This window comes from Cyclopterus lumpus, chromosome 22 (genome assembly GCF_009769545.1).
Source record: "Cyclopterus lumpus isolate fCycLum1 chromosome 22, fCycLum1.pri, whole genome shotgun sequence".
NCBI lineage: Eukaryota > Metazoa > Chordata > Actinopteri > Perciformes > Cyclopteridae > Cyclopterus > Cyclopterus lumpus.
Window position 1 is genome coordinate 8,118,439 of NC_046987.1, and position 27,177 is coordinate 8,145,615.

The following is a 27,177-nucleotide window of genomic DNA, read 5'->3' on the forward strand; positions in this document are numbered from 1 at the left end:
CCCGTCTTCCAGCAGGTTTCTCGGTTAATGAAGGGGAATCAAATGCCTCAATAAGCACGATAAGCTTGTGTTTGCCTCGGGTCCATGTGAACCTTGGCCCTAGTTCAACGAGCATGACAAAGATGGACATTATTAGTGTGTTACTGGCAGACAGCTGCTTGGATTGGTGGGTTTGGATGCTGATGTCACCCTTTTTAACTCATGACGAACACAGCAAGTGTTTGATTAATCCTCTGATCAGCTCAGTGTGAAGGTTCAAGTTCACTACCAGTCCAACATGTCTTCAGCCAAGTTTCCTTGGGTGGCTCCATGACATGTTTGTTCTTTATTTTCTTTTGTAAACATTAGTCTGGGTCTTTTCCCTTTCCTTGAACTTTGGGATATAGTACCTCATATGTTTTCCATTTAACATATTCAAGTACCCCTGGAATTTCCCTCTCAACTTCATGTATTAAACGCACTCTCTTACTGTAGTCCATTTACTCAGCCAACACTATTTAATCTGGCCTCACAGTCCAGGTGCATTCAAATAGGAGCAGATAAACTCTTAATGCTGCAGCTCACTTAATCCTGAAGGTTAGGGCTTTTGGCAGGGGGTGTTTACACTATAACCTTACGCATTCTGTAAGTGTGCTCCGAAGCTTAGACGAGTTAGCACTATCTGAAAGCCTTCCTGGAGTGTGAGCTACATGCATGTAAGTGGGTTTTACTACACACACAAGACATAGTCTCGCTGCTCCCCAGAAGATGCCCGGTGCCTCCGCAAAGAGCGCTCCTCAGCCGTTTCTGGTTTTGGATCCTGCCCTCTGGACAAATTTGGCGGTGACGAGTGAAGAAAAAGAAAAAAGGAGCAGGCTAGGATTCCTATTTAAAAATAAACAGACGGGGTAAACTGTAGCTGGCTTTCAAAAACTTTCCCAACTCTGATGCCACCAATGTTCAAGTTCGGGATGGTTGATTGAGGAGGGATTTTGGGGGTTGGACGGAATTATTTTTCATCGTCATACCATAGAGCCAAGGTGGCACTAATGTGCTGCCTTTTAGTACAAGGTTCAGTTCATGTAATACTACTGGGATTTTGCTTGGAGTGAAGTTCATTGGATCTGTTGGATACTTTAGTGCTGCATAGTTGATACAGAGGAAACATTTTTGTCTCGAGGATATTGGCTGAATAATCTTTTTCCAAACCTGCCAATAAGATCAATGTTTTTTTCCCTCCGCATACAGAACATCTCAAATTACAGCAAGTGAGACCACAGATGCTGTTTCAGTATTGCACTGGCTTTGTTTGTCCCAGTGAGAAACAAGTCTGGCTCCCTCCCAAACACTGTCTTCTCCCAAATGCTGTGGATTAGGTCTACTCTTTAACTGGCACACCTGTTATCAAACAAGGAGCTTATTACATGTGGTAAAGTACAATCCTGTAGAAAGAGACTAAGCACTAAGTCAACTTCTCTCTCTCTGTGTGTGTTTTAGATGAGCCAGAGGACAAAGGAATGAATTTACTCTGAGGAATGAGGCTGAGGAAACCTTGCACATAGGAGCTCCAATCTGAAGAGAGACTTTTCAGACAGGTGAGTCGGTGGCCTTCATATCTGGGTTACCAATAATAGCATGCTTGATGAAATGTACTGTATGTGTCTTTGGTACACACATTCAAATTTGTCAATTTTCTTTTTACAATTCAAATGTATTGGTACTTTAAAACCAACATTATTGGGTCTTTCTTTTAATGATGACACCTTCTCCTCGGGTGTTATATAGCCAAACGGGTCTGGTGTTCATGTTGTAGAAAGGTTTGTCCTAATCTACTTTGTGTGCTAATTCAAACACTTGAAGACAGTTGAAGGCCTTACCTATGATGTAATTGCACAACAGACAGCAGCAGATACAACCCTGCCTCTAACCAGCACTATCTGCTATAGCATCAACCCTGTAATAAAATATCTGTCTGGTCACGGCTCTCTGTCACTAATGTCAGAGTGTTGTGGACGGTCTGGAAGTGATTTCACATCATCCTAAACGCGCTCTCACATAACAACTATAAAGCCTGTTCATCCAAATTGACTTCTATAGAAAGAATGGATGAATGTATAAGAAGAGATGGGGGGCCGGGGGGATAATATACAGGTTAATGACCAAATGTGATAGAATTACATATACCTATTCTCTCTGAAAGGAAGATATTACACTCACTGCTGTTGTATCCTGGAAACAGTCACTGGAAATGTGTGTTTGGTTTTATGTGAGTGCAGTCATTATTGTTTCTGAGTAATAAGTTAATTTTATGTCTCTGATGAGCTGGCATTCTGTCATACCATGGCATGTATATTATACTGCCTTATTTGGAAGTAACATACTTTTCCAGTAGCATAATGCCAGTGACACTTTGATTCCCTTTTTTCATTTTTTCCAGGCAGCAATGGGAAATTCAGAGAGCCAATATAGCATCCAGGGCCCCAAAGGCACCAGCTTTGTCTTCCCTGGGAAACCGAAGCCATGCTCACGAAAGCTCCACTCAGCCAAAGATGATGCTCTGTCGCCCCATACGTGGTGGAAAAGTGCCCCGCTGGGCTCAGGGTACAAGACCAGGTGTGTTGGCCGTGGCTGTCTGTCCCCTCCCAAAAGCAGGCCGCCTTACTCCCCTAGGCACTGTGACTACGTCTCAAAGGGGACAAGGGGCAGCCCAGGTGACCGTCGCTGGCATCGATCGCCTCGATGTGGTACGCGAAGGAGGCATATGTCGGATGAGTACGAAGATAACCCATATGGGGCTGATCTTAATGGGTGCACTCTGAATGGACAAACTGACGAGCACGAGGCTTTAGAGGAACAGAGCAGCCCACGGGTGGTGATAAAGAAGGATGGTAGTCTCAGGGTGGAGTTCACCAACACCTCGGGCAATCCCATCCTCCTGGACGGGGCTTCTGGCCCCGTACAACTCCTCAAGTTCTCCCCCAACCTGGAGTCAGCCTTCACTCCCAGTCTGCCTGGCTCAAGTGGTAGTAGGCAGGACGGCCACCACAGCGACCCGCCTCCGGCCTCTACCTCCTCCACGGCCAGGACCAGTAAGGGAAGCTCACTGAGCTCTGATGGCTCTTGGTATGACTCTCCCTGGGGGGCCAGCACAGAGCTGTGCGAGCAGGACCAACCCTGCTCTGCCAGCAGGACATTGGTCCACTCCCCCATGCATCAGCTTGACTCCTTCACTGAACAGTCTCCCCCTGTGTCCATCACAGACCTCTATAAGGACTCCACAATGGCTGCCACCTTTCCTACAGCCAGTGACCTGTCCTCCCATTTACATCACCCTCCTCCAGGCCAGAGGCCACACAGAGCTTCTTTTGCCTCTGTCCTGGATGTTCCACTGGAGGAAGAATCTTCTGAGGCCTGCCAGTACTCATCATACACCCTGCCCTGCCGCAGGCCCAAAGCCCACACCTTGAGCGAGGATCTGGACCAGCATCCTGGCCAGGAGCAGAGTGGACCTGATTTTGGCTTCAATAAAAAAGACTCCATCAAAAACCGTATCCGGCGCTTCAGTGACTGGACAGGAAGCCTCAGCCGCAAGAAGAGGAAGTCTCAGGTATGTTTGGCCAGGGTCATATTTATTTAGTTTTGTGCTTGGCAGTTTTTTTTATGATTTTGACTCCTTTATCACTCACAGGGTTCATACAGGGATCGTATCCACACGGTATGTAAAACATACACGTTGCATAGATGTTGTGTTCGTAGTTGCCCCTAACTTATGGCCCTCATAGCACACAATAGATACATGTGTCATCCTCTTATTGTGGTCCTCTGTTGTTTCTTCACGACGAGCCTTAGAGCGACATCTTGTTATACAGGTGAGGGTACCAGTAACAGCCGCACAGAGACAGTTTCCTGTCTGGCAAGGTTTATTTGATCGCAAGCCACAGCGGTGGTCTTGGCATGGCCAGGAACCAACCACCGTCCTCTGGTCCTTAGCACTGCAACACCAGCTGTCCGGAGACAGGGGAACAGTGGGACGGCACAAAATAAAATCTGTAAGGCAGCCAGAGCTGGGCACTAGTTTGTTTTTGTGGCGATGGAACAAGGATGCGTAAGACATGGATGATCCTCAGAGGAAGAGAGGTGCAGGGCTTATGTGCAGGTTTCATGATGACTGTATCTGGGTGGGTACATTTGAAGTATTATTGCATACTGATTGTTTGTGATGTTGATGTTTCTACCGCACTTGTCGTATGTTGACAAGTCGTTTGTTTGCTGTCAGACATGTAGGCTCCAATGTTGTATTAACTGAATGTAAAGTGTTTTTCAGCCCGAGTGGTCATTAGCCCATTAATTGCATTTCATTGAAAAAGGTTTTAAGGTAACTGATGGCTGAAGTGTGTGTATATGTGTGTATATATATATATATATATATATATATATATATATATATATATATATAGAAACTATGTGATTCTGTTCACAAACACTACATTCTTAATAGCTTTAATTTGACGTAAAACGTTTATTGGAACGAAGCCTGAACTCATGTCCCTCTCTTTCTTTGAGGCTTGAAAGCAATTGTTTCTGCATTAATTCGTTTAGCGTTGGCTTGGAAAAGTTTTAAGAACACTGTTTGGGCACCGCCAAGAGAATAGCTGTAAGCCTTTGAGAGGCTCTGTTAGAGTGAAACTAAATCCTAGCAGAGGATTGAACTGCACCCCTCCTCTAATGTTAATGAATGACTTGTGCTTGTTCTGGCTTTTGTGTGGTGCAGACTTCTCGGGCTCCCCTCCGCGGACCCTCAGAGTAAATCTGCTAATAGGGATTGGCGTTCAGTCAGTTGGGACAACGGACCAAAGGACTAAATGGGAACAATCGTGGTATTCAGATGACAGTCTCTTCTTTGCTAGAGGATGAATTTGTGAGCTTCTCCTTGTGCTTAAACCGCAGTTAATGCTAAGTGAAATGTACGAGATACTTTGCCTTGATGCACTCCACCCTGACAAATACGCCGTAGACTGATGGTATTTGTGTTAAGTGTTCCACAGGTTTCACTTTACATTAGTTATATCTACCTCTAAATCTCCTGCTTGCCATAACACCAAACTATGGTTGTGTGTTGGCACCTGACTGTTTCAAAGAGACCAGCACCCACACATTTTTAATTCAGTCTTTGTTATCCAGAAATGAATTAACAGCTGTTTTTGCAGAAATCCCTCAAGAAGCTTCTAAATGAGGTGTGACTACTAGAAGACAATACAATCCAGCCAGCATCGGTGGCAAATTGTAACAATATGGCTTAGTTTCATTGAGGATAATTCAACCAACCAAAAGAAGCAGTGTTTTTGTTCTTCTATGTGACTGGCGAGGCCTGCCACTGTTAAAGTGACTATGGTGCTTCAAACTGGTCTTCATACTGAATTTCCTCGATCCTCCGGGGGCCATTTTGTTCACTGCCAAACCTCTGTGGCATGTCTGATCACAGTGCCTCCTTTCAGCAAGTCAACTCAAATCAGGAGCACCTCCAGCTGTGGTTCCCCTCCACCTGAACTCCAGGGCTCTGTTGTGGGTTTAAAGGTCACGCCGCAACCCTGGTGCCAAAGGCCAAGAACCTGCTTGTAATGAAAAGCAGCTGGCGGAGAACTGGAAGAGGGTGGACACATCTAGGCTGTGTCAACGAAAGGAAAGCTGAAAACGACCCTGCCTGTGCTCAGTACACATTTTGTGTCTTTTATGGTGGCAGGTGGATGTAATGTTTAAACAAAGACCGTCCTCAACCGAACACTGCGGCTTCAACGGGTTCATTGCTGCCCTGTAGCCAAACAGGAACCTGTAGGAATCAATAAAGTGTTACCTTGCTGTTGTTTTCCATATAAGCACCATCCTATTTTAGTTTTTGCCCATTCATTTTGAGAATGAATGGGCGAAGTAGAGCGAGACACGGGAACAAACAAAGACGGAGGATGAGCTCCGGCAAGACGGCGCATATACTCTGTCTGCATGCTGAGAAGCACTCCACTCCCTTGCCAGGGACAGAATCAATGCCGCAATCTAGTCAAGTGTAGGTAGGCTGTCATTAGACATGAAAGAGTGCAATTCCATCAAGTGTTCATTTGAGGAGTTGGGAAGCCAGAGCAGACCTTAAATGACGTGAAATTGTCTGAGTCAGGAGGGTTCCAACCTTCCAGTTTCCAGCAAAGGAAATTTGTCCCACTTTCTCAGCCCTAGCAAGAGACTGTAATGCAGACTTTGAAGAAGACTTTAAAGTTCCTCCTCCACTTTTGCGACGCCCTGGGGCTAATTGAAAGAAGCACGGTTTGATCGATGTCCCAATGCAAACTCTCGTTCGGAGGTGTACACCTCTGGGAGGGAACATGGTGTGCTTTTGAATTAATGTAGGTGGGAACAAAAAAACTCTGTTTATCAGTTTGGAAATCTCAAAACCAGTCCAACACCTCTAATGGTGACTCATCAGTGAGACTGTGGGTTTTGTTTAGTTGACATGAAGATCTCATCTTTCCTCAACATGGTTCGTCCTTCATCCACTAGCATCTCATGCTCCTCTCACCTTTTCCTAACTTCAGGAGTCCAGGTACAAGGACCTGAGCGACGCCTTCGACAGCGGGGTTGATGGCCTGACTGCAGACACCAGCTCCCCCTCTCAGGTCTCCAGCCTCCTCTGGTTCCCAGGAGCCTCCAGGGCCCAATCATCAGGGGCCATCCACCAAACGACCAGTGACGCCCTCCGCCAGAATATCTATGAGAACTTCATGAGGGAGCTTGAGACCGGCACTGGAAAGGGAGGAGGGGGAGGCGGAGAGAGAAGAGACCCATCCACGGGCACCGAAGAGGGGGAGAGCAGCAGCGAGTCGGCCGAGGGCTCCCTTGAGCAGCTGGATCTGCTGTTTGAAAAGGAGCAGGGGGTGGTCCGACGGGCCGGATGGCTTTCCTTTAAACCCCTCGTCACGCTGCACAAGGACAGGAAGCTGGAGCTGGTGAACCGCCGCAAGTGGAAGCAGTACTGGGTGACCCTGAAAGGTGTGTGTGAGTCGGGGAGGAGGAGGTGTGCCAGGGAGGGGAAACAATCATGCACCTAGAAATTGAGTCAGAGAATGTGCCATCTTGTGGTTTTATAAATAATTCACAATTAAGTAGATTATCATAGTTTTAGTACCATAATTCAGTTTTTGAGGAGCAGGTGGGTCCCTCTTTGTACTTCCTCTGAACAGCAGTTCTGTCCTTGACCGCATCACACTTGACAGTGAGGGATTCTCATTCCATCCCACCCTAAAAGCTTCAAGGGAATTATAATGTTGCCTCTCGTCAAATGGATAACGTTTAGGTTACTGCTAAGTGTATATTGCAGTATTAAGTAAAAGTAAAAATAAAAAAAGGAATAAGCAAGGACACTATTATTATTTGTGACCTTTTGGGAGTCTGTAAAACTTTTATTTTTACCCGGTTCCTGCAGAACTTTATTTGTTGGATCTTTTTTCCGGGAACATTTTGTCTGTAACACATTACGTGACAGCTGTATAAAACCCGAATACTTGGAGTCTAGAGAATGTTGTTTATGCATCTCTTACTCTTCACATCTTTCTGTCTCTACTCCGTCATGTCCAGGTTGTACGTTGCTGTTCTACGAGACCTACGGTAAAGGCTCTCTGGAGCAAGAGCTGTCACCTCGCTACGCTCTCCTCGCCGAGGACGGCATCGTCCAGGCCGTTCCAGAGCACCCTAAAAAGGAGAATGTTTTCTGCCTCAGCAACTCGTATGGAGACGTCTACCTCTTTCAGGTGAAGCGCGCCGGTTGACACACTGCTCCTGGTAGAAGGTTTCTCTGAAAAATTGTTGCTGATGATTGGGAGGGTCAAATCCCCAGTGATAAATCTTCTGAAGTTTTTCGTGCAATCATGGATGCAATATGACCGTAGTCGGCAGAGTTGAATGAGAACAAACAACATACATAAATATGCAGCATTTTTTTTGGAAGGGTACCATTGCAGGACATGGTTGTAGTATAAATATACCAGACACACAGCGTATAGCTTCCCCTCCCTGGAGTGTAGCATGTGAAATGACCAATTTTGGCATTTGGGAGGGACTTGAAAGCAAAGTGCCAAACTTCCCACCTCAGGGTCTGAGAGGACATCCTATTTGCCCGTTGTGCTTGCTGACCTACATATCACGACCAAATTCATGCCCCGTCTCGGCTCTTTGCGCGTAGCCCCTTCCATTACAAGTTTCCCAGACTGCAGTGTCCAGACCTACATCGAATAAAATGGTTCTGCGTGGAGCTGACATGGCCCCCTGAGGCAAGCGCAGAGAAAATCAGCTCGATAGCATGAAGACAGCTTGGGGTTCACACTTTTGTTTCCACTCACATGGCCTGTTGAGCATGAGTCTTTCTTAATCTAAAGGGGGTTCAATGGATTTCTCAACCGACCGGCCTCCGAGTAAATCGCCGTACAGAGTGATCATCTTAAAATGGCTTTATTAACAGGGGAAATGTGTGTTTTGATTTCGGCAACAGTTCATAACAGTTCATTCTCATAGAGGCACCGTTAATCACACTGCCTTTTTTTATTGATCCAGCAAAGCCCAGCTTGCCACCCAATGATTTTATTGTGATATATGGTTAAATAACATGATAGCAGTGTGTCGGCAATCCTAGCAGGTTTATCAGGCTTAGCATTTCTGAATGCGGCTTGGAACGGGGAATATTGGTCTCAATTGAACTCCCTGTCACTCCTCGCACATCCAGGCCAGCAACCAGACCGATCTGGAGAACTGGGTGACGGCCATTCATTCTGCCAGCGCCTCGCTGCTGGCCAAGCGCCAGGGGAAGGAGGACACGGTGCGCCTGCTGCGGAGCCAGGTCCGTGGCCTTCTGCAAAAGATCGACATGGACGGGAAGATGAAGAAGATGGCCGAGCTGCAGCTGACGGTGGTCAGCGACCCCAAGAACCGCAAGGCTATTGAGAACCAGGTGAGGTGGGGATAATGAGACATTAGTGGGAATTTATACTAGCATCATTGAGAATATTGGAGGCCTCTATCACATTTTACACTGCATTATCTATGAGTTGTTATTCCACGGGATATGTGTAGCAGCCACGTGCCTTACCTAATTTGACTGATTTTGTGACTGCAGGGACAAGCCTGTGCTTATTTTTGTCTGTGGGTGGGTGAAGTGGCCTAAATGCATTAGTCCCAAAACGCATCACGAGGGGCCCATGGGAGCAGCTCGCTCCCCGAGCATCAGATTGAGATTCCAGATGTTTCCTGGTAATGGGCTCTCAACATGCATTATCCTCATCCTCCTCCTCACAGCCTCGGGAAAAATCCAAAGCACCGAGCGCTGTGCTGTATCCTACATACAGCAGATTACTGATGGGTATAAGAGACCATAGTCTATAGCTCAGCAAGAGCCCAAAGACTTGTACTAGAACTTGGTGTTGTCGGTGTGCACAAACTGCTTCTACAAAATGGATACTTATAGGAAGGGCTGTTATTTGGTGTTTGGTTAAAGTGCACTGAGTGGAAATATGAGTGTGTACTATGAAGAACAAGCAAGAAAGACACTCACCCCAGTGATCTCAGATGGAGATGTCACTGCCTGCCTGTGTGATCTGCTTTCGATTAGCCAGTATGCCACCTAAGAGGAGACAGAGACAGACGGGGTTGGAGTCAATGATAGGGTCAGAGGGCTATTGGACAGGACTCTGATACAGGAGCCCAAGGCCGAGGATAGCTTTAAGGTTTCGGGGGGTTGTCTAACCCCAACAAGGCACTACTTTGATGTACCCCACCCCCACCCCGTCTGTTGAAATCCGTGCCAGTAGATCTCTTTTGAAGACCGCCGTTGCCCCCTTTCACACACTTATGCTCACGTACACACACATTGCGATCAAGTTGCATTGAAAGACTTATTATGCACTAGGGCTTTTTACAGCGAGCCAGGGGCAGATGTTAAAGAGCCTGCACATGTTTGCGTTTCACTGGTGTCGGTTGATTGTCTCACTGCACTCATTCAGGCCTGCTAAATGCATGATGCAATAGACTGCATAAAGGCATCATTAATGCACCCCTGGCAGGAATCATAAAATGTTATGCACAGGACTATTTTAGAACATCCTTAAATTAAGACTTGGATATTTGACTGTTGACAAAAGGATGATGATGGTGTGTAAATCAGGACCTTGCTAGGGTATTGCGTGATAGTTGTACAGAGATAGATATATATGCGTCCCTGTATTAGCTTCCTGAGCCATCGCTAACCATGCTAATGCTATCTGCGACTACTGTTATCCCAGAAAAGAATACCCACCTTTTTAATTTGCAAAAAGTTGTGTTGTTGTACTTCATGTTGCTCCCTATCACATTTTAGATGGGGGTAGTTGCCTATATGATCTCTAGCCCACAATAACGGCTGGTAATTAGCTATTAACTATAGTAGGCTACAGAGTAAAACGAGGCCGTAGCAACTGTGACCACAAGTGACATTTACGGGATAATAAAATAATGACAAACTCTGTGACATTGTATTTAATGATATATAAAAGAATGTAACCATACTGATTTTACAAATATATAAAAGTTGATGTGGTTTCTTTGCTGTTCCTGCTTTGGAGGAGGACTAATGCCGTACTCTAGTGTTTGATTATGTTTCCACCTATTTAAATAACTCGCTGTAAAAAGCATGTGGATTCCAAGCAGTTGTCTTCATGGTCCAAGTCTGGAATGGGAATAATGGCTGACTGTCATTGACCTGAGGGCTTGTTAAGCCAGGCCACCTGCACAGCTATGTACACATGCGTTTATATGGGTTTTAGTACATAGCCCAGTATGGTCCCGTAGTGATTTCTGTTCTTTGTTTAAGATGTTTCAATAATCAGAGGTTTATATACCACCACCCCCATGCTCCTATGTCTAAAGAATGCCATCAACGTAAATGAGCCCTAATAGCACAATGCCATAGGGTGCGTTATTGTAAATGAACTCGCAGTGCAGACGAGACCTATTAAAGTTGGTGGTTACAGAGAGTTGTTTAACTTGAGTGTTCTCATTAAAACCAGTCTCCAGCCAACAAAATAAGGACTTTCTCATAGCGTACACAGTGCAAACAGGGACAGAAGAAAGCAACTGTAAACCGTGTGTAGGTCCGGTTTGTGCGTGTGTGCGGGGTGGAAGTTTAATGGGTCTTCTGTGCAAAATCACCACTCTCTCTAGACTTGCATATAAAACGGGTATTAGGATTTACTGCACACACTCCGACTCCCCCCGATAGATATGCAGTCCCCCCTCACCCCCCTTAGTATATAACCCCCAGTAATTTGTGCCCTCACCCTCCACCAACATCTGCAAGCAATCTGCAGCTTGATGGAAAGCCCTCGACTGACCCTGGATCTCCCTCCTTGGCACTCCCTTTCCCTGCCTCCCCTCATTCTCCCCTCCTTCTCCCCTCCTTTACCCTCCTCCTCCTCCTCCCTCCACTCTCATTTCTCAGCTATCCCACAAAGAAACGGTCAGAAAATTCACATTCAGAACCTGTAAAGTCATCATCTTCCTTTTCCTTCAGATCCAGCAGTGGGAGCAGAACCTGGAGAAGTTTAACATGGATCTGTTTAGGATGCGCTGCTACCTGGCCAGTCTACAGGGTGGAGAGCTGCCTAACCCAAAGAGCCTGCTGGCAATAGCCAGCCGTCCCACCAAAACCACCCTGGGACGTCTGGGGATCTTCTCCGTCTCCTCCTTTCATGCACTGGTGAGGAAACTGAGGACCCGAGAAAGGGCAGATGAGGGACTAGTAAACAAATAAAGAATCAAAGGTCCATCTGTGTGTTTTTCACTGGATGCTTTTTGGCATTCCTCCCTAATTTAAGATTTTTCTTTTCTGATATTTTGTGTGTCGGTTCAGATCTGTTCCAGAGACGAGGCCACACTCAGAAGGCGCTCATTGTCCCTGACTCACAGACGGCGTAAGAGAGGCCTTTTCTCCTCGCTCAAAGGCCTCGACAACCTTACGAAGAGGGGCCGGGATAAGAGGCCCTCGGCTTCACAGGTACCACTGAACACACACAAGCAGATCCCGTATAATATATGTACCAAAATGTTAGCGATTTAAAGTCGCGGTTTCTCAAATACATTCATTTATATTTCACTCAAATCAGATAAAGAAAACTGATGGTTAGATGAAAGATTGCCTAATGAACTTCATCTCAGTAGATTCTGTGTTCATCAGCTCTGATAATCTCCATTGAATCCGAGCATTGAAACTTCCAGACTTATGCAGGATCTTCAGCAGGGGGAACTATCCCACACGCATACCATACACATAAAGAACATGATCAAGCAAAATGGTGTGCACACAATGTTCGAGGTGTACTGCACGCAGTCTCTTGGGACGTCTTGCCGAGAAAAACTGTGTCTTGATACTTACGCCCTCGGTGCACATCGTGCATTGTTTGTTAACGAACAGCCAGATAGCCTGTTTCCTTATTGCTTACTTGCATGTACATTGCCTGCGTTGACATGAAAGAAAGCAATAGGTTGATACAGTCATGCATCCATCTCAGCACATTCTCCCCCCCCCAAGGAGATTTTATTAATTAGAAGCACATAAGCTCACGTCCCACCCCCTCGAGTGCACACATCCCATCCACATAAACACAGAGGGGCATTCCTTTCCCAGATGCACAGAGGTGTTTGGGGGGGTCTAAATCCTCTCAGGTTAGTAATTAGACCCATGCAAGATGATTATTTATTGACACAGAAATCCGCCACTCTGTATGTACCCTGAGGATATGCCTCCGGAGAATCCTGCACTCTTGGTAGTCTATTTTTAGAATCGCCACATGAAAAAAACAACTAATTTGCTCATCTTTCATAGAACTCCGTTCATTAGCTGAGCGTATAGGAAGGGAGAGGAGTGTGGTTTTGGTGTTCTACCTTCATTTTTCCTTTTATGCTGTGAAGTCAATATGGTGTCTTTATTGTTTAGGAGCGAGCACACCATTGGCACACCTCCAGTAGGTGAGCCCTGACTCCTGACTGCTGACAAAATGTTCCCTGTCCTGTTTCACTTGCTCTTATCCAGCACACCCGTCCCACAACCTGCTGTGCGATATTTCTGTTTGTGCACTTGCACACGTCTGTCAGCGACAAGATATGCGCGTTATTATTTTCCCGGGGAAGTCCAGCCGGCCGGCCTAATGAGGCCCAGTTACATTTCGCAGTGCAGAAGGCCGAGGTGGCGCTGCAGCACACGCATGAATTATTGAACGCCATGTGTCGTAGATGGCATTCTTCACTCTTTCCTCAGCCCTGCAGACACCAGCAGATGGTTGGTGTAAAGTATATTAAACAGCCTCCCTTTCATTTTTTTCCCCAGGTCCACCTTCTCTTACAAGCTCAGTTTTAGTGCTTTTCTGATCTATTTCAGGAACATGAAAAAGCTTGTGAAGGCTTCAAGGGATTTTCACAGTTCTGGTTTTCCGTGGACATTTTTTTGTTGTCAAAGATCATTTGTAGTGTTTTTAAAAAAAAAAAATTTATGTCGTGACCATTTTAAATGACTCCATCAGCTCCTTGGCTGTTCTCTCCTGTACTGACGAGTCACGTGTTCGCTGGAAAAAGATTTGGACAGCGAGCCGGTGCACTTAATCTGTTGTTCCCGTCTCAGGTTCTGAGACTGGGCTTTCTGTGAGATCTTTTCGAGATATCGTCTTTCGGTGCTCTCTTCCCTTTTGCTCTCCATTGATCCCCCTTCGCTCTCCATTGATCCCCCCTCCTCCAACTCAACTTTGTTTTGCCTCTAACTCATTTGATATCCTAAAGGTAGAGTTTCATCTCACTCTCACCCACAATTTCTCTCACCATTTGTCTTTCAGTTTTTCCCCCCCTTCGGCCTCATCCTCTTTCAAACCCCCTGTTTCTCAGAGCATAAACATAAGAACGTTAGCCGGCTGCCTTCTCCCACAGTTTCCATACTGACTCATCTGTGTTGACTAAGCCTAAATCCCATTTACCACTGCACCGCCGCGCTCAACAACCTTGCCCCGAAGTCATGCCCCCCCCCATCTCCTTCCCTCATCTCTCATCCGTCTTAAGAGAGCTATGTATACAGCAAGGAGCTGGACGGCAGTCGGCTGTGGGAAGTAGGCCAGAAAGGTCCGAGGATTTGTGGAAGGGTTGGTAAGCTTTCTAAATTTAGTCAGTTTACAGCCACTTTATAAATGTACTGGATGGAGAGTTTCTGCTGCTCAGAGGTCAGATGAGGGTTCTTAACGTGGGCTATATTCTGATTGTAAAGGAAACCTCTTGGATCCTTTAGAAATGCCTGCAAGTCTCTTCCGGCGCCCCACGTCTCGCGTTGCACTCTCTACACCGTTAATTTCCACAGCAAAATGCCCCATTTCGATCATCAGCTGTTCCACCGATCATGTCTCTCCTGCCCCGTGACAAAGTATCTCAAAGAAACCCTATTAGCAGCCTGTTTGAGCGAGGGCTGAAGTTACACCCTCGCATAACGGATGACTCTGTGTCACCGCTGTAGAATAGAGCTGTTAAAGCCCTCTGAGGCTGCAGAGTCACCTCCAACACCGGGCTTAGCCTGACACAACCCGCCTTACAACCACGCGGCCGGGAGAGCCTCTAAAGAGGAGAGGTTGAGCAAGATGGAGTGGATCAAGAACGGATACATGTGGGAGGGGGAGGGGGGTTCTTGTCCTCTTCTCATCTGTAACTGGACTGCTTCGCCCTTTCATCTCTCTTCTAAGGCAGAAACCACACAAACACACACACACACACACACACACACACACACACCCTCCAATCACACACAGCATATTTCCACTATTGTATCTTCAAAGGCTACAGTCCCCGTTTAGCAGCCGTATCAAAGCGCTGCACTCGCCACACGTAGTTTTTAATTAACAACATAATCACACTGTGTGTGTATCTGATATTGTGTTGGCGGAGTTGCCGGGCACTCGGATCGCTTATGAGTCAATCGGTGTGGTGCCCCTCTGTCTGTACTCCTAACCGTCTGTCTCTTTGTTTCAGATCTTTGAGAGCGACGCTGGAGGTCAAACGTACGCTCTGCCTCCCAGGAGCAGTGAGGTGAGTCATGGAGTGCGGTAACTTCGTTCGGCCCATACGGCTTGTGGATCTTTGATATGTCTTTAAAAAAAAAAAAAAATCCCCTGCCATCTGTCACATCCATCCTGTGGTGGCATTTTTATGAGCTGAATTATCCGTTTCAAGTAGTCGCGGCAGAAACGTGTCCGCTGTTACTTTGACCTCTCGCTGTCTTTCATGGCTTTGATAGTGAGCTGTGTAAAGATGTTTGTACGCATCGGTGTGTGTGTGTGTGTGTGTGTGTGTGAATCTCGTATGAAGGTGAATTTATTTTACCTGTCCAGGATCAAAGCAGAGATTCTTTTCATGTTGATCAGCAGGGGTCTGAAAGAGAGATGGACAGCATATCCAACGAGGGATTTTTCCACCGTTTGTCGACAGGCGTCCAATTCTCGGCATAATTGAGTTAATAGAGAGCGTTGCGTTAAAGTGTTGACCAGAAGCACTTGAAAGTGTGAGTGTATGGATTTACGGTAAAAGTGTTGAATGATTGAAGAGCGTGAATTCTGGCCTTGTGAGCAGCCTGGCTATTGGGTGGCATGCCTCAATGTAGGATGTGTGAAATACCGCTGTGCGCTTCGGCTTCACATAATTCAAATAGAGCTGCTCTGCAGCTGAGCCTGTAATTTAGGAAAATAGTGAGAACATTTTAATTTCTTTACTCGTATCCATAAGACGAACTGTTTAATAAATATCGATTGGCGTCGGTCCCATCAAATACAATCTTAACCAACCGCTCCTGGACGAACAGATGGAAGTCTGGCGCTGACAGATGAGGATAATGGACGCTTTTAGACGGAGCAGGACGGGTGTTGTGAAGATTTCCTTTTTCCGCAGGATGCTATGATTCATAGTGTGAGTCTGTGGTGAATGTGGCGACTGTTCAAACTGCCCCCATTTAGGGCCTAGAAATGGACTCAGGAAATGGTTTTGGGAAACAATAATGGCTTTCATTGAGTCAACGCTTTAATGCGTCTTTAAATGCGGCAACCCTCTCTCTCGGTTGAGTGTTTTGGTCCTAGATTTGGATGTGGAAAAACAGCTCGTCAGTAGAATCGGCTTGATTTAAGGGGATTAAGACCCTTTCGCGGTGGAAAAGGTGAAGACTGTATTGATTTTTGTCGACACACACATCATCTCTGTCTTGATGACTTTGCTCCTGTTGTCTCAAATCCCCTGAATTACTCTAATAAGCAATCATCTTCCGCTAATCCTTTAGAAGTGAAGTCAAGTGAAGGGCGCGGCGCTGTAGCTGCGTGGCTCCACGTGCTCTTTCGTACAGCAAGCTCGTCCACGCGGTCGCTGTCCTCAACACGATTTTAACCAACCAGCTATTTCGAGGGTGTGCTGACGCCGTCTAGATGCGCGCTTGTGATGAAGGTTGCATAAAGCCGAGCGAGATAAACATCGATATGGAACCTGTCTGTAAAATGAAGGCTGCCATGGCCGCCTCAGAGGTTAGAACAGAGTTAACAATGACATCCTCCATCCACCCACTTCTTCTGTCAGCAGCAGACTGAGTGAATACTTTTTCTGTAGCTCGAGAAAAAAAAATCAATGTTTACTCAAACAGTGAACTTCTGACCTAATGTTGCATTCTCGCACTCACTTTGAGCTATCCACATAATTAAAATGCACACTGCAGTTGAGCAGGGTAATAGAAATATGGTGAAGGGATACGACTCAGGTTTAACTCCCTCTTTTTCATGTACCTAGTCTCAGGTGGTGTTGGATTCCCAGAGAAGAGGGTTCTCTCTTAAAATTTGACTGGCTGGTGATCTCGATCCGACCCACCGGTGTCCATGACATACTGATGCCTCTTTCCGTGTCACCACCTCCCACCACACTCCACTACCCACGAATACACACCTCTTGCTTTAACTTCAGGAACAGGCACCAGCGCTGGCCAGTGTGGGTGGTTATTATTGTGTGTGTGTGTGTCACGGTGATGGAAAGAGGAACCTTGGTTGGAGCTTTGAAGAAACGAAGAGTAACATCCTTCTAATAGATGTAATGGAGGGAAATTGGCTGTTTCTTCTTCACGGTCACGCGATCTATTTGAGGCCGTTCTGTAATATTTGTCTCATCCAGTTGCTAAGTGGAATGGAAAGGGTGTATTTGCTTCGTGGCCACCAAACAGTCTGTTACTCCACGTTCCATCTTTAGAAGCTGCAGGGTGGAGGACGGCTTGCTTGGAAATACATCCACGCTTGAGAGGAAAGACTGAATTATTGAGTTATTTGGCCGAATGCAAACGTAAATACAGTCGCCACACTTGCCACACAGAGTACTTGTTGAAGTCCAGCGCGTGCCCGAACCGTATTCTTGGCAGCCGCTCATGGAACGTTGACCAGGCAACCGTCGGTTCTTTACAACCCTCTCTGACCATGAATGCGTGTATAGTGTTAGTCAGCCACTGGTCAGGTCCACGCAGGCAACCGAATCTTAGTTTTCCGGTCACGCCATGTCGCTGGGACACAACACAGGGCGGTTATGCAACTAGTTGCCATGACGGATTTGTTTTTGTTTTTTTTCATCCTCAGTTTGTAAGCATGACCTCACTGCCTGAACACACACACGGGCAGAGGTGGGTGTTGAAGTGGCACCTTGTGTTGGGAACATTGGCGGCCTTTATTTTGACGCTGATTAAGTGTGTGTGTGTGTGTGTGTGTGTGTGTGTGTGTGTGTGTGTGATTCAGAGGCCTCAGCTTGTCCCTTTAGGCTTTTTGTCTGACAGGGAAAAAGGTCTTTTTCCTCTTGAGGTGATGCATCAACTACAAGCTGCCAGCTTCTGAAACAGACGCATATCAGACAGAGCCTCAGACTGTTTATCTGAGGCTCTCTGTCTGATGTGTGTGTGAGCTTTTCACCACTCCCATAATGCCCTTTTAAATCATCACTATGCACCCAGACCAAATCACTCATGCAGTCATTTCTCTCTCGTGTCTCGGTTCAACTGAGAACTCGTATTGTCTTTGTCAGAAGTGCTGAATCGCCGGCTTCTCCGACCCATGACTTTCAGTACATATGGTGTGTTTGAACCTTTCCTCAAGATCTGGGGCTTTGATAATTGCGGTGTTCGGCTGCACTGTGGCGTCTCCCACGGCCCCTCGATGCAGCAGCGCCGCTTTTCCCTCCAGAGACACACAGTCGCAACCAAAACCCTCAAATGGCTGCCTGTGAGGTCGCGTGGTGGCCCCCCCTCTCCTCCCCCACACCGTAATACCCAGCTCAAACCTCACTGTTAATGCCACCAACAAGCAATTACCGATCTGAAAGTTTGACGGATTTTCAAATAATTTGTCCTGAATACATCTCTTAAGTCAGAATGACTCTTGTGGCTTTAAAAAAAACAAATAAACGTGCAGATATCGTCTGGACTTCTAGGCCTGCCAGTCGACCCTCGCCAATCCGCTTGTGTACACAGCCATTACGAAGACTATTATGTGGATCAACTGCCGTCCACGTTGTCAAATGAATTTCTGAAATTGCTAATTGTATGACATCTCTGCTCCGCTGCTTGATCCACAGCCAAGCATTTGGACTAATGGAACCGTATTGATTTGAGTGCTGTTACTGAAAGTCTAGCTTTCTCTCTCATCTGCTCCCTCCCTCTGTTTCTATTTCCCTCACACACCCTCCCCTTTCGTCTCTTTCTTTACCCTCCCTTCTTACCCACTCCCACAGAGGCTGGACATGCTGACCAGTATCTACTCCATGTCGCCCCCTGAGGGCGGTGTGTGGGACAGCCTCGGCGGTGCCACAGACGTGCTGACGTGTGTCTACATGCCAGACGGCCTGACAGTCCAAGTTCCTGTCAGAAGAGACCGGACAGCCGCTGACCTTCTCTCTGCAGCCTGCAAGGTTGGTTTGGTGGTGAAATGATGACATTTCATCACAATAAGAGAACAATATTCCTGAAAGCTGTGATGAAACTTTTTTTATTATTTTTTAGTTTTTTTTTATAACATAATCCTGCCATCCATACTAAATGTTAGTCATCTGTATTTTCCTGTAACGTGGGGTTTATTTGCACCTGTATACATTTTCAGCTATGTCAGGTAATAATCAAATAGTCTTTGTTTAAGCATCTGTAGAAGCAGATCTGGTTTCATTTATGTTCCCATAAGATTGAAATAACACACCTATTCATCCAGTGTCTGGCTTCACACAGTCCCGTAAGAATGGCTACACGCACGCACGCACGCACGCACGCACACACACACCATAATACCCTTGGCGAAGCTTTTCTTGTTTACCGCAAATTTCTCATCAAAAAGTGTAAAGCCATTGAATAATTCACACCTCGGCCACACGGCAGCTGTCTGACTAAACGTTGGTGCATGAAACATGTCTGATTTCTGTGCATGCGGGCCACTGAACATTAGGGACTCTTGTGTAAGCAGGTGAAACAGCTGGACGCGGGCGTGCACTGCCTCCGACTCCACAGACGAGCGGGGCTGGGTGTGGAGGTTCGATACCTGGCTCCGGGCGAGCTCCTCCGCGATGTGGTGAGGAGAGCAAACATGCAAAGCCACACATGGATACACCCAGTGCTCTTTGTCTGCTCTTTGTTCAATGTGTACTGATGTCACCCTGTAGGTCAATGATCAGTTGGAGGTGGTCCCAGTTAATGTGTTCGCTCTACACATGAGACGGCCGAGCGACACCGCAGACTTCGGTGAGACGACCCCACTTGTGGACCGATTCAGGTCTAGTTGTGTCCTCGCGATCTTTTGTGTAATCTTTCTGCCTGTCTAACTCTCTTTGTTTGTCTCTCTCTTCCTCCTACCAGGATTTGCAGTAACGGGACACATTGACAGCCAGAAAAACAGCAGGATTTTTGTCAGCGAAGTGCTTCCCGATGACCTGGCATTCAACGAAGGTGCCCGCTTGCTTAAGAATGACACAAATAACGCTGAAACCACCAATAACGGTATCACACGTGCGATCTATTGTTCTTTTGCCTCCTCCTTTTCTGAAACATACTCGACTGCGTTGCCAGGCCTGCGTCCAGGTGACGAGATCCTGGTGCTGAACGGCAGGTGTGTGTCGGCCCTCGACCTGACTCTGATCCAGACGCTGTTTGCTGAGCCCACCCTGCACCTCAGCCTGAGGCGGGACGGGCCCCTGCCGCCAACGGTGACCTCCGCCCACCAGGTCCTTTCCCTCGAACACAACCAGGAACTCCGCAGCAAGCACCACCGCGCAAAGTCCTCCTCAGGTACTTATGTCTGTGTGGCATTGAACCGGCTAAAAGCATGTACATCTCGTCATTAGTGGGGATGTATTTGTACTAAGAGGCTATAGATTGTACTTAATGGGAACACTTAACAGCAGAATTTAGAGTGAAGTTGATGGGGATACCTTTTAATTTCAGTTTGTCAGAGAGAGAGAAATTGTAGCTGCTGTGAAATGCCTGGCACACCCATTGGTTTAGCCCTTTCTCAGTTCCGTGTCATACTTTATGAAGGCATCAATTTTACAGTTTTCTCTGTGTCCTTCTTCATGTCTTTTTGTTTGTTTGCGTGATCCGTTTTGAAAGGAGTTTAATCCAGTTAGCTTAGTCTCTGTGATGTGCTATTTATCCAAAGCTAAAAGTTACTCGATGGTCAGTTGCTCACACTAATAGTATTTGCTGAGAAAGTTTTGTTTCCTAAACCAGAAAACAGCGTACATCTCACCGCACTTCCGCTGCAGTAAATATCTTGTTTAGTTCTTTCCTTCCTCAAAAGAGACTTGACCTCTCTTTTCACGGTTAAGAAGCAAAAGAATAAAAGCAGTAGTAAGAGAGAGTGAAGTCTCACAGTTCTGTGAATCCAGGGGGAGAGGAAAGACCAGAAGGGGCTTTTGACCGCAGACAGCTCATTATTGCTGTGAATGTATAGTTTCCTGTCAGTTCGGTTTAATCTCACTGTGGATCTGAGGTGTCGGAGCAGTAAGTTCATCCACGTTGCCGGACTAACACAGCTGATGCCCAGCTTGTAGGGATACATTTAGTTTGTTTCAAGCCTCGTTCTAAAAGGTAAGGCAACAGAAAACAGAAAAACATTGTGGTATTATCAAGTAGTCCAACACAGAACAGCTGGCCATTTCATTACTAATAAGAACATGAACAAATTGGCTAATAAACCAGTTCTTTAAAAAAGAAGAGAGGGACAAGTTCAGTTATCTCTATTTGTTAGTGTTTTTGAAAAAGTCGCAGTGAACAGAGAAAGTGTAAATTGGGTAAAAGTTAAGCTTGTGACTTTTGTGGGTTCATGATATGCAACTTTAAAAAAGTGAAATGGACCAAAATGTACCTGAAGTTTTCGACTGACTTTCTCTTCAGAACGTGTAGAACATTCAATGCCTTTTAGTTACACTGGGTGTTTTTTTCATACCAAACAATGAAACGAGTCAACAAAGAGTCCGTTTCAGAGAAAGTATCAAGCCTCATCTTAATGATTTGTACATCATTAGTGTTTCCTGCACTACAGCCGTAGTTGAACACAGAGGGATTTATGACTCATTACAGAGAGTGGTGCGATCAAAGTGCATGCAGTTTACTTCTCGGTCTCTAGAGGGCGCGTGATTTCAGACGGACTGATAAGGATGCAGGGAGAAGCAGACGTGGGGAACGACCACAGTCTGACACAAATTACACAAATGATTTCATGATGGCATTCCTTGAAGGGAACTGTGTGTTATCTGTATTGATTCAGCCTCTTGCAAATGTGCGAGACAATAGAACCAAATTCCGATAACTAGATATCTTTTGTTACTCCACTCTCAGTCAGACATTTGGTTGACGCTGATTGGCATCTCAAAAAGGAGAAGTTCAGCTCCACAGGAGGGAAAGAAGTTTTCTTTTGTTTCCTGCTGTCACGTTGGCCCGCCTTCCAGGCTCCAATCCAGAATAAAGTCTTTTCATGTGCCAACTGCTCGAGCGTTTGTCCTCAGGACCTTGAATTTTTAAAGATTTTAAGTAGACAAAGTTGGCAAGATTTTGTCAAACTGCTCAGTTTATCTTATTATGTCCCTCTGTCAGGATGGTTTATGTTCAAATATAATGTTTTATCACGGAAACCAGCTCTGGACTTTATCTTTGAAACAGTTTTAGGCTTCTTTTTTTTGTCAAACAAGACAAGAGATAACATGGTCTTTAATACCGATTGCCAAATGTGTTCTTCTGATGCGACTGAATGCCATTTTTAGAAAAGGAGACATATTTTAGGTTCTGCGCGACTGGCAGGCGGCCGTGATGCTTTTAGATTACAAGCCAGCATCGTTTGTGTATTGTGGTCAGTAGAAGGATGTGCTTCAGCAGAAACCACCATAGTTCAGATGCAGAGATGGGCGGTATGAGCAAAAACACTGTCTCACACACAGAAGCTAAACCGTATAGTAAAATTGTCCCCTTTCTCTCTCTGTCCAGATGTATGCAGTGCAGCTGATGGTACTGAGTCCCCGGGTGTAGCACTGGAGAGCGGTCACTCCCACTGCGCACTAAGGCCTGTTCAGCACAGCAAGGTAGGAGGGGCTCGAGTGCGTCTGAGTGCTCAAAAGAAAGTATTTCCATTGTCTCGTAGACATCCATGAATGGCACCTCTCTCTCGCTCCTCCCAGGTTTTTCTTTGAATAATAGTGTGCACATTGTTGTATGTGTGTGTGAGTGTTGTGCCCACTCACAGTGGCAGCTGTGGGCTTGTCAGAAACCAGACTGGCCCCAATTCTTAGCATTACCATAATTAGGATGCGCCATCATAGCCACCGGTATCAACACAGCTTATTACTGTCATGCAGATAGGATGCAGACTCAGAGAAGGGGCTGTGCCCAGTGCTTTCTACACACACACACACACACACACACACACACACACACACACACACACACACACACACGGACACGCACACGCACATACATGCACATGGCACAATGTATGCCCTCTGGCAAAGCTGAATCTTGAATGCATCTGTAAGATTCACTCAAACATACATATCTGTCATTATATTAAAAGCAATAATAGTTTGAGTCAATACATTTCAGACAGTCATACATTTTCTTTCTTGTGATAAATTCATAGTGCCTTCAAGGTCCTGGCTTTGCTCTTGAACACATTATAGGTGCCCTGCAATTGGTGCAACTCTCGTATCACTTTTAGAGAAATATCTCCTGTGTGAATATGCCAAACGGTTGTCCCTAATGATTTATGGCAGACTGCCTGCCTATTTCTGTCCTGTCTGTTGTTGAATATCCGTTAAGGTTTTTGATATGCAAACCAACTTTAATGAAGTCATTTAACTGAGCATGAGCCTGTCCCGTTGGGAGTTACGTCGTAGCGCTGTGGTAATGCAATACGAGATAGTGTGTATGCCGGTGTTTATTGCTTTAGCTTGAGACCAGATCTGTGCGTGTGCGTTCATGCATATTCCCCTTCTCTTGCATCATTCAGCTAATATTGTGTGTCCTCTACGTACAATATTGAGTGCATGTTTGGCACACTTTTACCAACCGGCTCGTTATGTATTGTGGCCTAAATGAAAAAGGGGGGATAGGCATATTCATGTTGTCGTGTTTATTTCATCAATGATTCATTGATAGTAAATCCAGGCCAAATATACAGAAATCTCTAATTGCTGTTGCTGCGTTATTCTAATTGCCTGTCAGAAGAGGCTGAGCGGTATTTGACCCGTGGTCAGCCCGGAGGCTGATTAGAGAGAAGAATTTGCCTTCTGCGCCTCTCTCTAGTGTGGCTCTATGCTTCTCTTTTTGTTTGCCCAGCGACATGAGTCAGTCCCACTGTGCTGGGATCTGCACTGCACCACGACCACCACTGCTGCTGCTCAGCTCCCTGCCGTTTCTTCTCTGTGTCTGTGTGTGTGTGTGTGTGTGTGTGTGTGTGTGTGTGTGTGTGTGTGTCACTGCATATGTGCTTATTTGAGGCACAAAGGGGGGAATAGCTCTCTGCCTCCACCAGGGAAAGGCAGCCACTGTGAAGGCGATACACACACAATAAAAAAGAAGAACACGGGGTGAGATATCGGTGCTGGTAAATCAGATTTTTGCTGTCACGAAGAGTGGAATTTAATCACGGCGCGCAGCCATCAGCTTGCTCTCTGGGGCGGGGAGAAAGAAATCACAAGAGTCGCCGGGTAGAAAATCAGCCATGTATCAGCGTATAGGCGCACACACAGCGTTCTGAAAGTCGATAGAGATGGATGGAGAGGAAGGACGAATTTCAAGCCTCTTGTCACACCTTGTAATCGGCCTTCTCATTAGACCGATCGCCTTTTGATTAATTGAGCCGTTGCATTCCAATTTATTACACAGGAGAGATCCGTGTGTGTGTGTTTTTGAGATGCTCACGAGGCACAGCCATCAAGTTTGCTTACCAAGTGATTGAGGGACTGATTGTGATTCCCGTGCCCGTGAGTTACTTAATGATACATTTGGCTATAGAGCACCATAGCAATTGGTTTGAAGCCGTGTTGTGCTACTACCATTATGAGCTTAACCAATCGATTTGCGGACGTCAACTGAATTGGTCCCGGAAAACTCCCACGAGGTCCGTCAAAATGTAATTGATTTGAGATGCATTCAGGCCGAGTCAGAATATCTGGATCCATTTCGGTTGCGCTTCACCTAATCTCGACTAGTTTAGCCAACTGAAAGGCTTTAATAAAGGCTTGAATAGGGGATTTGTTGGCTGGAACGTCTTCATCACACTCATCTATAGCATCCCAGGCGATCCCAGCAGACAGATGGAAGGACAAGGGAAGTAATCTGGCACGGTCTGGTTTCACCACATGGCGCCAGTCGTCCATGCACGAACGGAGGAACACAGCGGGATAACTTGAAGGGCCATGTAACTGATATGATTAGTCGGTTAATCAATGGAAAATTCTACTTGATTATTGAATTAACGTTTAAGTAATTAAGCAAAAATGTCCAACTCCTGAAAAGTGAATATTTGCTGTTTTTCTTAGTTTTGCATGATAGTAAACAGAATACCTTTTGGGTCTTGGACAGTTTAAAATATTGATGTAGTAAATGGTGATTATCAGTGTGTATCATCAATACGACTGCCGTGTTACTTTGATGTCAAATTCCATTATGCTGTAAAAGCCATGATATTCTTTTATTTTGTAAATTGCAGTCATATGTTTTCCACATTGTAAAGTAGCCGGTCATGTCTTGTGTTCAACCAAAGGGTAAACAGTGGACAGACATATTAAGCCTCTTTGCTTTTCTCAGTAAGAGCATTTAAATGGACTTATGACGAGAGCCATTCTCTGTCTGGCTCTCAGAGAGATTTGGCTTGATTTACCTGATTCAAGTAATGATGTTATTATGCTTCTTCTCTGAATTAGAAGAAGGCATTAGTAGACTGCAACGTTTGGGCCGTTTCTCTTCTTCCCTTCTGGTCTCGATCGTCCTTTTCCACCTTTTTCACTTGTGGGTGAGAGGAGTCTGAAGGGTGTTTTTAACACACAAAAAGTGTGACTAACAGAAAGTTGAATTATTCCGTTTCTGAGTCTCCTCTCTTATCATGGCTCCTAGACTTCAAAAGAATATGGTAGATGCCTACGGATATTAGGTTATATCATCTTCTTCAAACATGATTCCCCCCCCCCCCGTCTTCCTTGGAGCTACAACCATCACCTTCCCAAATTTAAGAGAATATACTTTACCCAACTGGTGTACGTCTGTCTGTGGGCTGGGAGTTAGGGAGGGGGGCGGAGGGGGTATATTAGGGAGATGTATGTGTGCGTATGTGTTATGACTAAGCCCATCAGATGCCATCTGGCCGGAAGCAGGCTAATAATCTGGGCTTATGGCTGTCAGCGCAGTTAATGCTAGCCCGCTCTCGTCAGTCCACTCCACGGTAAACAAGTTGGAAAGACTGAGCTGGAGATAGTAACTTAAATAGAGGGAGCGACGGAGGGACCAATAAGGACCACGATCCAATATGACCCAGAACTGGCTGAAAGGGCCACACTGGGGGTGCCCGGCACAGTCGTGGCCGTAGCCATGCCGACTGTAGCACCCGCGGTGAACGATGAAGATCCTCGGCCGTGCCTCTACCTCACCACCTTAATCGGGCTCTTTATGCGGGACCAGTCGCCCGTCCAGGCCCTGTGCTCCCTCCTGGCCCTGTGCTGGTTCTGGCCGTCCGGCTGCGAGGCCGAGGAGAAGGACATGTTCCTGGGCTCTGTGCTGCTCAGTTTGGGAAGGTTCCTCAAAGACAAGCTGGCCTGCCTGGGTCGGGACATGGCCGCCTGCCTGTCCTGCAAGAGAGACGTCAAAGGGGACAAAGAAACGGTAACTATCGGCCGATGTGCTTCCTGCTTGTGGGAGGTTTTCACTGAGGCAGCTGATACTATGAGTCTTCACACTTGGGCTGCAAACTTTCACACACACGACTCCCACAAGCGTCTGTGTGTATTTGCTAAAAATATCTCCACCGACGCGAATCCGGAGTAGTTTTACATTCGGAGAATTCATTTTTATTCTATTTGCATTTTATTAGGATTTCAGCCTTAATTTTTAAAGAGCTCATAAATTACAGCCTGCATTTACAGGATCACGTGCAATGTATATGAATTTACTGCATTGTTAGCAATGCTAGTGGTTTGGCTCTAGGGATGGCAGTGTTGGTCGGTGGGTCGGTCCACCACTTGGATCTAGACCGAAAAATCTCAAAAACTATGGGATGAATTGCTATGAAACTTAGTCCAGATACCCATTGTGTCCAGAGGATGAATTCTGATCACTTTGGTGTTCTCCTGCACCATTAATTATAATGTGTCCAATACCTTGGTTTATGCAGAACTAATTGCCAACCCCAGCTGTACTTTCTGTTTAGTGCCCAAAAGCAGCAAACTATAAACAAACTTACCTATGACGTTGAACATGGCAATCATTGCGTGTTAGTTTTGTAATTGTGACTCAAACATTTAGACAAAGGGTCATGCTTTATGTTTCCTACCGGTTTGTCTCAGCAAGCCCTCTCTCCTCCTTATCCTGATGATCTTTAATTCAACTGTTCACGTGTAAGATTTATAGTGTACGTCAGG

The 27,177-nt window shown here is 46.0% G+C and overlaps 1 protein-coding gene across 4 annotated transcripts in view; it reads left to right on the plus strand.

Moving 5' to 3' along the window:
* Positions 1-27,177, plus strand: part of tiam2a (TIAM Rac1 associated GEF 2a) — an 81,608-nt gene that overhangs the window by 36,686 nt on the left and 17,745 nt on the right. For 3 of the 4 annotated variants that reach the window (XM_034525571.1, XM_034525573.1, XM_034525570.1), the window contains exons 2-15: positions 1,477-1,574; positions 2,417-3,586; positions 6,561-7,014; positions 7,600-7,772; positions 8,741-8,965; positions 11,558-11,743; positions 11,897-12,040; positions 15,043-15,099; positions 18,805-18,981; positions 19,521-19,628; positions 19,720-19,798; positions 19,913-20,002; positions 20,123-20,341; positions 22,535-22,629. In XM_034525571.1, the coding sequence (XP_034381462.1) occupies positions 2,423-3,586; positions 6,561-7,014; positions 7,600-7,772; positions 8,741-8,965; positions 11,558-11,743; positions 11,897-12,040; positions 15,043-15,099; positions 18,805-18,981; positions 19,521-19,628; positions 19,720-19,798; positions 19,913-20,002; positions 20,123-20,341; positions 22,535-22,629 (3,171 nt within the window). In that variant the 5' untranslated portion in view covers positions 1,477-1,574; positions 2,417-2,422. Of the gene's footprint in view, positions 1-1,476; positions 1,575-2,416; positions 3,587-6,560; positions 7,015-7,599; positions 7,773-8,740; positions 8,966-11,557; positions 11,744-11,896; positions 12,041-15,042; positions 15,100-18,804; positions 18,982-19,520; positions 19,629-19,719; positions 19,799-19,912; positions 20,003-20,122; positions 20,342-22,534; positions 22,630-27,177 lie in introns of those variants that run through there. The other variant, XM_034525572.1, reaches the window with a different exon arrangement.